Here is a 12,257-nt window from a genome sequence, read left to right on the forward strand (position 1 = left end):
GCAGACTTGTTGATGGTCATGGAAGCGTTTGAAAATGATAAATCACCTGTCACGACCCGCCAGATTAGGACTTGGACCAGCCAAGATCCTCTGCTGTCCCTAGTAAAAAACTATGTACTGCGTGGGAGCTGGGCCAGCATCCCCGTTGAAATGCAAGAGCTAATCAAGCCATTCCAGCGGTGAAAGGACGAGCTGTCCATTCAGGCAGACTGCCTGTTGTGGGGTAACCCCCCGTGTAGTGCTACCCAAAAAGGGCAGGGAGACGTTCATCTTGGATCTCCACAGCACACATCCGGGTATAGTAATGATGAAAGCGATAGCCAGATCCCACGTGTGGTGGCCCGGTATCGACTCTGACTTAGCGTCCTGTGTACGGCAATGCAGCATGTGTGCTCAGTTGAGCAACGCGCCCAGAGAGGCACCACTAAGTTTGTGGTCCTGGCCCTCCAGACCATGGTCGAGGATCCATGTCGACTATGCGGGCCCGTTTCTCGATAAAATATTCCTGGTGGTGGTGGATGTTTTTTCAAAATGGATTGAATGTGAAATAATGTCGGGAAGCACCGCCACCGCCACCATTGAAAGCCTGAGGGCCATGTTTGCCACCCACGGCCTGCCTGACATACTGGTCAGTGACAACGGGCCATGTTTCACCAGTGCCGAATTTAAAGAATTCATGATCCGCAATGGGATCAAACACGTCACCTCGGCCCCGTTTAAACCAGCTTCCAATGGGCAGGCAGAGCGGGCAGTACAAACAATCAAACAGAGCCTTACACGAGTCACAGAAGGCTCACGCAAAACCCGCCTGTCCCGAGTACTGTTCAGCTACTGCACGAGACCCCACTCGCTCACAGGGGTGCCCCCGGCTGAGCTATTCCTAAAAAAGACACTTAAAACCAGACTCTGGCTGGTTCACCCCAACCTGCATGATCAGGTAGAGAGCAGGCGGCAGCAACAAAGTGTAAACAATGGTTGCGCTACTGTGTCACGGGAAATTGATCTGAATGACCCTGTGTATGTGCTAAACTATGGACATGATCCCAAGTGGATTGCGGGCACGGTGATAGCTAAAGAAGGGAGTGGTGTGTTTGTAGTCAAACTAGACAATGGACAAATCTGCAGAAAGCACCTGGACCAAACGAGGCTGCGGTTCACAGACTGCCCTGAACAACCCACAGCAGACACCACCTTTTTCGAGCCCACAACACATACCCAAAGGATCAACGACACCACCCCGGACCAGGAAATTGAACCCATCACACCCAACAGCCCAGCAAGGCCAGGCTCACCCAGCAGCCCTGCAGGGCCAACAACACGCCAGCCCAGCGAGGGCACAGCCAACACACCAGAACAGACATTTGTACCGAGGCGGTCCACCAGGGAAAGAAAGGCTCCCGAACGCCTCACTTTGTAAATAGTTTTCACTTTGACTTTGGGCGGGGGGAGTGATGTTGTGTATCTGTAAAGCATGCACTCCCATGTTCCGCCACCAAGGAGCGCATCCCCTGAAGTCCCCAGGGTTCCCAGCATCCCTTGGAAGCACTGGATATAAGCCGGCCCCTAAGGCCTGTTCCTGACTCTGGAGTGTCTTAATAAAGACTGAGGTCACTGTTACTTTAACCTCCCTGTCTGCAGTCTCATCTGTGTTAGGAACACAATACTTTCCCTCCTTTTTTAAAAAGTGGTGTTACATTAGCTACCCTCCAGTCCATAGGAATTGATCCAGAGTCAGTAGAATGTTGGAAAATGATCACCAATGCATCCACTCTTTCTGGGGGCACTTCCTTAAATACTCTGGGGTGCAGACTATCAGGCCCTGGGGATTTATCGGCCTTCAATTCTATCAATTTCCCAACACAATTTCCTGACTAATAAGGATTTCCTTCAGTTCCTCCTTTTGCTACACCTTCGAACCCCTAGTATTTCCGGAAGGTTATTTGTATCTTCCTTAGTGAAGACAGATCCAAAGTATTTGTTCAATTGGTCTGCCATTTCTTTGTTCCCCATTATAAATTCACCTGATTCTGTCTGCAAAGGACCTACGTTGGTCTTCACTAATCTTTTTCTCTTCAAATATCTATAAAAGCTTTTGCAGTCAGTTTTTATGTTCCCTGCAAACTTCCTCTCATATTTTATTTTCCCCCTCCTAATTAGACCCTTTGTCCTCCTCTGCTGAATTCTAAATTTCTCCCAGTCCTCAGGTTTGCTGCTTTTTCTCGCCAATTTTTATGCCTCTTCCTTGGATTTAACACTATTCCTAATTTCTAGACCGTCTGGCTTGTACTGGTCCCACCTCCCCCAGAATCGGTTCTAATGTCCCAGGAATTAGAATCCCTCCCTCTTGCATCATCCCTCAAACCACGAATTCATCTTAGCTATCCTGCTATTTCTACTCTGACTAGCACGTGGCACTGGTAGCAATCCTAAGATTACTACCTTTGAGGTCCTACTTTTTAAATTTAACTCCTAGCTCCCTATAAAAATGATTGACTGCGGGAGATGATGCTCTGAGGAGACCCATGCTGGCTGCAACATATGCAGTATGTTGCTGCTTCAGCACATGCTTGGATGAGCATTTCTGCCTGTGGTCTCCACAGTCCGAGGTCCCAGCCTTCACCGGGATATTGGGAGTCATGCAGATGATAGGCTGAACATATTGCTGCAGGAAGAGATGGAAGATCACACACCTTGGCCAAACACCGAAGGCATTGGCCGAGATCAGGTGGTAGGTCGCCTGATTGCCATCTTTTCTGGGGCTTTGCACGTGACTTGGTAGAGTGAGAGAAATAAGTAAATATGGGGGATTTGACAAATATCCACAGAAATGCTGTTTAATTGCATATACTTAATCTATTCTCCCATAGCCAGGACTAGTCACCATTACAAATGGAGAGGAAATCCTCTTGCAAACATTGTGAAAGTAAAGATAGGGAGATTGAGAGACTGAAAATGCCATTTACTACTCAAAGTATTATCATGTTTGAAATTCTAAGCAACCACCGCTGTAGGATCTGAGTAGTGATCAGTGTATTACAATCCTGCCATTAGCAGCAAATGAGGCGAAAAGAAGCCAGGAATGGACTCTGAATCCACCATACATCACACTCTTGAGCACATGAGTACGGCTTAAAATTTATAGATAAAATCTGACTTTTCTCATTCAATCCTCAGTTTGGATCCCAGACCATTTACTGCTAGGACAGGTTTATTTGGATTACCAGTAATCCGATTCCGCCACTAAAGGCACATATTTTAACCCTTTCTTGAATAAAGGACTTTATCTAGTCTCTGGGAAAAAGCAGTTTCAGTCTCGTACCGTTTAATAAAATGACAGTCTGCACAGGATAATCCTGGAAAAGATTGGCACTCGGCTGTTAGAAATAAAATCACGTGACTTTATTTTTGAAAGCAAAGCTTGCTTTTTCGGTTATATATAACAAAAATATACTTATTTTGGCGAGCCCCTTGTAACGGAGACTCATTAATAAATTGTTCCACCTGTACCTCCATATATTGGTGTTGTTTGCAGACCAGGGAACTTTTTGGACTGATGTACACAGGGAAGGATCCTCGGGGAGTGATCCTCAGGGAGTGATCCTCGGGGAGTTAACCTCAGGGAGCAATCCTCAGGGAGTGATCCTCAGGGAGTTAACCTCAGGGAGTGATCCTCGGGGAGTGATCCTCGGGGAGTGATCTTCAAGGAGTGATCCTCGGGGAGTGAACTTCAAGGAGTGATCCTCGGGGAGTGATCCTCGGGGAGTGAACTTCAAGGAGTGATCCTCGGGGAGTGATCCTCGGGGAGTGTTCCTCGGGGAGTGTTCCTCGGGGAGTGTTCCTCGGGGAGTGTTCCTTGGGGAGTGATCCTTAGTGACCATACAGCTTCCCATAGGTAGCACATCATATGTAATAGTACAAGCAGTACACATGTTTGGATACATGACATCACTTTCCCCCAAGGCCTTAGAGCAAATCACCTTTGCATTGACTGTGCTCTGGGCTTAGCTCTATTTGGTTGCCCCTTGGAGGGTCGTTTCCATCTTGGGTGAATAGGTGGTGTTTCGTTGGCAGTAGAGCTGCTGGTGGTTTCTGATTGTGCATCCATGACCACTCCATTCTCTCCCCCCCCCCCCCCCCCCCACATATGGATTGTGTCGGTGGCTCATTACATTCATATACATTCAAGTCCAGAAAAAAAAATTGCATTTACCTCATTACATTTCTGGTACAGTTGTGAGGCAAGTACATTTGACTGGTGAGATACATACTTGATACATATTTGGAATCAGTGCTGGTGCATGAGGACAAACTAGTATCAGAACTGCTGGGTAGTGTCGAGGTAGTCTGGTGGCGGCGCGGTGCCCAATGCTGGCAGTGGGAACCCTGTTGGCTCAAGTTGCCTGCTCTCGGGGCCTTTGCCGTTGCTCCTAGCGTCGGGCAGGTTCACGGATGCCTGTGACCTTCCTGTCCTTTCCTTGCACCCTGGGCCGCTGCTGCTCCCTGAGGAGCAGTCGTCTAGCAGTGCGCAGGGAACTGCTGACTCGCTTGCCTGGGCGTTATTTGGTTTGGGATCCTGGCTGGTCCCGGTCCCATTTGGGAGAACCATTGCGAGTGACCCTTCGTTCCCGGATGTAACCTTGGTGGCGATAGGGTCTGGCGGCTGTGCCTTAGCACGGTTTGCTCTTTCATGGCAGTTAGTGCCATCGGGTGCCCGAGAGGATGAACCGATCAGGGGCAAGGTATCAATACCGATGCCGTTGCCCTCGTGAGATCGTTTGCTCTGCAGCTTGTCTATTTTAGCTGCTTGTGGCCACACTCCGTGGTGCATCACTCTGGTCCCAGGGATGCAGGCTACAGCATTGGTATCTCGCTGGACCTGTGTGCTCCCGATGGGTGTATGCCCGCTACATTAACTGAATGCAGTTGAAATCCTACATTGCACAACGTTTCATTACTCATTGTGGATAAGCTGTAGCTCTGATCGCAATCGCATGACTTTTCTTTGCTTATTACATGGATTGAGAACTGGTTGTCAGACAGGAAGCAAAGAGTAGGCGTAAATGGGTACTTTTCAGAATGGCAGGCAGTGACTAGTGGGGTACCGCAAGGTTCTGTGCTGGGGCCCCAGCTGTTTACACTGTACATTAATGATTTAGACGAGGGGATTAAATGTAGTATCTCCAAATTTACGGATAACACTAAGTTGGGTGGCAGTGTGATCTGCGAGGAGGATGCTATGAGGCTGCAGGGTCACTTGGATAGATTAGGTGAGTGGGCAAATGCATGGCAGATGAAGTATAATGTGGATAAATGTAAGGTTATCCACTTTGGTGGTAAAAACAGAGACACAGACTATTATCTGAATGGTGACAGATTAGGAAAAAGGGAGGTGCAACGAGACCTGGGTGTCATGGTACATCAGTCATTGAAGGTTGGCATGCAGGTACAGCAGGTGGTTAAGAAAGCAAATGGCATGTTGGCCTTCTTAGCGAGGGGGTTTGAGTACAGGGGCAGGGAGGTGTTGCTACAGTTGTACAGGGCCTTGGTGATGCCACACCTGGAGTATTGTGTACAGTTTTGGTCTCCTAACCTGAGGAAGGACATTCTTGCTATTGAGGGAGTGCAGCGAAGGTTCACCAGACTGATTCCCGGGATGGCGGGACTGACATATCAAGAAAGACTGGATCAACTGGGCTTGTATTCACTGGAGTTCAGAAGAATGAGAGGGGATCTCATAGAAACATTTAAAATTCTGACGGGTTTAGACAGGTTAGATGCAGGAAGAATGTTCCCAATGTTGGGGAAGTCCAGAACCAAGGGTCACAGTCTAAGGATAAGGGGTAAGCCATTTAGGACCAAGATGAGGAGAAACTTCTTCACCCAGAGAGTGGTGAACCCGTGGAATTCTCAACCACAGAAAGTTGTTGAGGCCAATTCACTAAATATATTCAAAAAGGAGTTAGATGTAGTCCTTACTACTAGGGGAATGGTGAGAAAGCAGGAATGGGGTACTGAAGTTGCATGTTCAGCCATGAACTCATTGAATGGTGGTGCAGGCTTGAAGGGCCGAATGGCCTACTCCTGCACCTATTTTTTATGTTTCTATGTTTCTAAAACTCTGATCATCAATTACAAGCTTTACATTTAACTCACAGTTGCTATTACATTGATTGAGAATGTGGAACTGTCCCTTTAAGTGTGGTGGGTTGCTGGCCTCCTTTAAGAGAGCCTTGTTATCTTTACGCCAACCATCTTCTCCGCTTGGTACCACATGTTGCTCCATCAGCGCTGCACCTCATGGTCTGGCCGCTGCCAATTTTTACTTCAGCGCTTCACCTCGTGGTTTGGGCGCCATCTTTCTTCCATCCACGATGTCGACTGCTGTGATCCTCTTCTCCCCGGGTTCTGCCACTGAAGCTGGGAAGTCGCCTCTGGATCCGATTTTCTTCCTCCTGAGCCCTGCCACTGGAACCTGGAAGGTGTGTTCGGGTCATCTCAACTGGATCATCTCCGCGCAGTCGTGCTGAGCGGTCTGTGCCTCGGGTGCTGTGATGATCTGCTCTCTGGTGCCGGATCCAACCTCAGGTGAGGGCTTGCTTTGCCTCTGAACACGGGGGCTGTCGAGCGCTGGAGGGATGAAATCTTACCAGCTGCAATGGATCTTCTCCATCCACCTTCTTCCGAGTAGCTTTGGTCCATCACCTGCAACGATCCACAGGGGTAACTTGTGCACCGTGCCATCATGGAGTACCTTTACATCTGCACTACCAACGACTCGGATAAGTTCATTGGTGTAGGTGCGCAGCTTTGCCTGAACCGGGACCAACTTGGATCATTCAGCTTGATTGTCCCATAGCTTCTCAAAGGCTTCTTGATTCATTACTGACTGGCTCGCCCCCGTGTCCATTTCCATGAAGACTGGAACGCCGTTTATCTCGACATCCGCCCTCAACGAGGAACATTCTGTGGTGCAGGTAAATATGCTATACACCTCATCGTGGGGCTGAGCTGCCTCTCTGACTATCGTTTCATAATCCGCGCTGGATTCATGGCCATCTGCAGACTCTTCATCAACACAGTGAGTCATATTTCTTTTACACATTCGCTGGAGGTGTCCCTTTGTGCTGCAGCCTTTACACACATAGTCCTTAAAACAGCATTGGTGAGCCCTGTGATTCCCACTGCAACACCAGCATGGTGCTACCCGATTAACCACCCTCAGCGGACTCTGAGTTAAGGGTCTCGGGGGCCTGTTCTCTCTCCCCTGAGGAGATTCACGTTCTACAGTCCAGCCTCTAAAAGGCGCCACTCTGTGTTCAATACTTGCCGGGCTTGAGTCCTGAGGATGAGTCATCCGCCTAGAGCCGCAAGTCGAGGTCATGAATGCCTGGCTCACGGTGATGGCCTTCTGCAGTGTGACTGTGGTATCCGCAGATAGTAGCCTGTGAAGAAGACCCTCGTGGCCGATTCCGATGACAAAGATATCCCGCAGCGCTTCGGTGAGGTGGTCGCCGAAATCACAAGGTGCCGCCAGCCTCCTGAGGTCTGCAGCATATTTCACGATTTCCTGGCCTTCGGGCCGTCGGTGGATATAAAACCGGTGTCTGGCTGTGAGGATGCTCTCTTTGGGCTTGGGTTGTTCTTGGATCAGCGTTACAAGCTCCTCGTACATCCTGGTCGTTGTCTTCGCTGGTGCCAGCAAGTCCCTGACGAGGCCATAGACGGTGGGCCCACAACTGGTGAGCAGGGTCACTCTGCGCTTATCAGCCAGTGTGGCCGGATCATCGCCTGCCAGGTGTGAGTAAATGGTCGAGCCTCTCCACAAAGGCGTCTAAATCATCACCATCGATGAACTGCTGCAACGTATCAAGGTTAGCCATAATCGCGTGAAAGTCCGTAATCTCATCGCCAATTGTTATGTCTTTAGATGCTCTGATTATGACTCCACGAGGCAATGTATTGTACTTGAGCTGTAGTGACCTTAGTCTATTTAATATTACTCCAGAGTGAGTATCACACATGGTGGCCTGCCTTTTATACTGGGCCTGGCACACCTGTACAGGTAACCTACAAGTCTCCCACTGCAGTGCCCTCTGGTGGCACATCATATGTAATAGTACAAGTAGTACACATGTTTGGATACATGACACTTAGGTGGCTGAACAGTCCAATACGAGAGGCACAGACTCTGTCACAGGTGGGACAGATAGTTGTTGAAGGAAGGCTGCACTGGCGCACTGGAGGGGGTGTTGGATCTCGTCGTCAATGCCTGCTCTTGTTGATAGGAAGCTCCCGAGATATGGGAAATAGTCCCTGTTGTCCAGGGCCGCGCCATGGATCTTGATGACTGGGGGGCAGTGCTGTGCAGTGAGGACAGGCTGGTGGAGGACCTTTGTCTTATGGATGCTGAACAACAGCAGGAATATACAAAATGTGAGAAAAACCTGTCCCACTTTGTTGAAGAATAAACAGATTTACTGAGTACCAATAGGAGCCTGCATGTCATTGAATTATTTTAAAACAAAACACTCTCGTTCATCCCCAAAGTTTTCAAACTTTTGACACGGAGTAGAATCCTGTGAGGCACATTAGCTGAAGAAAAGAGGGAATATCCCAGAATGTTCCATGAGACTGCAGCGTGTGAGAGTTTCGTTATTTTTCTAATTACTCTTTAGCTGACTTTCAACTGACAAATAATCATACAGGTCATTTGTAATTGTTCCATGTTAGGGTTTTATTTTATTGTTGAAACTTTACTGTGCTTTCTTTACTGTTAATTTAATTATGTTCTCATCTATTCTTGAGTCTTACTATCAGTTTAATCATTTTAGTACAGGTGCCGATTTTTTTTCAAAATCGGTGCAATTGCTGTCACAAAATAAAAAAGGTGTTAATTTCCAAAGGCTGGGATATGGAGAAGAGTTAGATGTATGTTTAGAACTGCTGCAATGGTCTTTACTCTGACTATTTTCCAAAGTACATCGTCATGTTAAGCAGGTATCACGAGGAGAATGAGGATTAGTTACCACAGTTCTAACTTATTTCATGGTCACACACATCAAATGAAATTCATCGTGAGCTTCCCCCCAGTGGCTTAATGAGAAATGTGCCGCTAACCTTTGTGGTACTGAGCCATACAGATCAGGAAAATCCCATGTTCAATCCCTGGCCTGTGTTGATTGAGCTGATCATACCTGGAGCAGCAGTTGGGGTGGGCTGCTCCTGGTCTCAGTACTCCTGCCATAAGGAAGGTAGAAAACCCAGTGAGGGTTCCCACTCCTGGCTGCTACCCAGTAACCACTGCTCGAACGTGTGAACATCAGATGAAGACATTATTGGGTTTGGCTTTAATGGCCTCAGCAGCAGCTTTGGCTGTGATTTCAAAGAGCCTGTCAACACTTAATCTCTGGCTTTCCTCATGAAGAGTAGCCACTTGGGCAAGTAACTTACATCTGTGAAACTGCACCACAGGAAGAGTAAGTGTACTGGACTTTCCTCCGCTATACCTCCTGAAATCGTGAAGCCTGAAAATGAAGAGAATAGAGGTGGGAATGCTTTCCTCTGAATGCCCGGGACTTAATCGCTTCTCTTCACCTCAGAATGGACTCGGCTGCCTTCCCCTTGATCTCCTCACTGAAATTAAATAAACAATGGGGGTGTGGGGCCCGGGAAACGGGATGATTGCTTGTCTCTCACTTCTACTACCACCAATTCCAGGGACTGCCAAAGCAGGCCCACTACTGACAATGTAGGAGGGAGAGAGAACCTAGTAATGGGAACATCTCCCTCTCTTTAGGCTCCATACCTGCAGCTGGAACTCCCACAGATCTGCAAGAGCCTCTCTTTCATTTTATTCAAAAATCTTTGGGTGCTTTGTCCCCCTCGAAGAGACCCTCCTCCTCCTTGCATTGGACTATATGCTGCAGTCCGACTGCATTTTCTTCCCCGGCAGCAATGAGCTCCCTCTTTATAGCGGGGATCCATCTGAGAGCCAGGCCTGCATATTAAATCAGCCTCAACCCAGGAAAATGGGGCAGGGGCAGGGTGGCTGGAAGAGGTCCCACCCAGCCCCTCCTCTCAGAGCAAAATCCAGCCCTGTGTCTTCAGGAGAGATGATGAGAAAAGAGTAGAAAAATAGAAAACAAATTGTCAGCTCCTCAGTGCTTTACAGTATTCATATGTGGAGCTGTACAGTCTGATAAAGAGAGCAATATAGTTTTCTAATCCCACAGTAGGGTGCTTCTAATGAGTCGCTCAACTGGAAACTCTTCAGCCTCTCTACTCCTGCTAAGTGGGTTGGAGTATTGACCTTTGCTAAGACTCCGATCTTCTACTATAGAGCTTTGAGGCAGCTATGCACAAGGTTGAAAGCATACACAAAGACTCGGGTTTGTGCATTGCTGAAGATCACCTCTCTGCAACAGCTGTTAAGTACCTCAAGTCAGATGGGTTTGGCCAGCTGCAATCCAATTCTAAATGGATGCAGAATTTTATGTACAAAATTCGCCTCACAAATCACAAACCACAACGATTACAGCACAAAGAGCAGGTGAAATATTGATGATTAATCTGTCATCAGCATTTGGGTCCAATCTGGATTGTGGATTTATCCAATTTATCTTGTGAAGAGCAGCCATTTGAAATGATAAATGAAGCAATTGCAGGATCTATGGGCTAGATGGATGCAAAACATCATAGATACACTGATTACATTGCTAATGAATTGACTATTAATGCCCGGCTTCATTTGTCAGTTATATTCAGTTTGTACTCCTGCTTGTCAGCAACAAGTCAGCCTTCTTTGTTAAATGTACAGCGAACTTTAGGTCATTGTTTTTACGAATGCTATTATATTAGTTTCTTCTTTAAATATTTAAACTCTTCCTTTGGTTTTGGTTATGACCAGAATGATCCGGGATTTCTCAACTGAACGTAAAGCTGGTGACTGTAAATCTTCAGCTTTTTTCACAAGAGACCTGGATTCTAACCTAAAGAAACCTCAAAGTAGGCGTAACACATTTTGGGTTTGAATCTGTGAACGTACAGAATAGATTGTTGCCTTGTGCAGTACATATTGACTCAGTTGAACCAATTAAAAAGGAATCGGATTAATTCCAGATTCAACAGAAAGTTGAAAAATATGGGTTTGAGGTAAGTTAAAGATGAAAAGTGATGAGATCAGAACAGAAAATAGGATCTGGATGACAGAGTAAACCGAAGGGGCTGAATCCATTTTCTTATTCCTACATCCTTATGTCCCTCTTGAAATTTAATTGCAGATTCATTTTCAGCTTTGGGTACAGTTCTGGTGGTCTGAATGGATATTCTGATTCACACTCAGGGCTTTCTCAATCAGTCTGGCTGCTCACACTGCTAAGAGCCAAATTCCTGGCCTGAAAGCTTAATTGCATTCAGGGAGTATCAGGGATGGATCCATCCAAAGAGACATCAGCCAAAGAGCATTCAAATTCAATTATTTTGACAGTTAAGGTCAAGTTGTGTACTTTTGTAATACTCTTGTTTCTTTTTCTAGACCACTGTTGTGCTTAATACAACCACAGCGTCTGTTCTTCAGTTCTCTATTGGTAAGTGATAATAGCCTTTTCACTTACCCAGCCCAATCGGCATTGAAGCATAAATGTGGAAGTATTTTGAAATCTTTAGGATGAAGTAGGAACCTTTAGTTCAAATATCTTCCGCTAATTAAAACGAGCATTTTACAATATTCTTAACCTATTGAACACAGAAATTTAAATGGGTTTAATGGTTTAATTTCTTTCAGGATATACTCCAGAGGGATAATGCTTTCTTTCAATGAAGCTGTTGTATGAATTATCTTATAAATGTATGTGAAAATTCCTCTTTGGTTAAAAAACATTTTCCTCAAAGTTTGTTCAAATAAGCTTTTTCTCAGTTCATAAACGGTTTTTACTTTAGGGGGTTGTAGATGATAGAATTTAATGGAAATAAAATTACAGTGAGCTTTTTGTTATTTTTAACTTTCCATCTGTGCTGTTTAATAGCAAAAGTAATATTATAAATGTTGTTTGTGGGCGACCATTGAAGCAACAAGTTGGTGCATGTCAATACTGTGCTGTGAGGGAGTGTGAAGAGAGCTCTCCACTACAGTATCTCACGTGGCACATTTTTAATCTCAGCCTCTGGTTTTCAAACTTTTCTATGCGGAGGACTGCCCTTCAAGATTGACACACTCCTGTGGTCTCCTCTAAATACTGCTACACTCACAGGATCCCCCT

At 46.5% G+C, this 12,257-nt stretch overlaps 1 protein-coding gene across 1 annotated transcript in view; it reads left to right on the forward strand.

The window, feature by feature from the left end:
• Positions 1-12,257, forward strand: part of LOC139277976 (reelin-like) — a 411,305-nt gene that overhangs the window by 167,510 nt on the left and 231,538 nt on the right. The window contains exon 8 of the mRNA XM_070896619.1: positions 11,534-11,585. Within this exon, the coding sequence (XP_070752720.1) occupies positions 11,534-11,585 (52 nt within the window). The remainder of the gene's footprint in view (positions 1-11,533; positions 11,586-12,257) is intronic.

Source organism: Pristiophorus japonicus, chromosome 13 (genome assembly GCF_044704955.1).
Source record: "Pristiophorus japonicus isolate sPriJap1 chromosome 13, sPriJap1.hap1, whole genome shotgun sequence".
Taxonomy (NCBI): Eukaryota; Metazoa; Chordata; class Chondrichthyes; family Pristiophoridae; genus Pristiophorus; species Pristiophorus japonicus.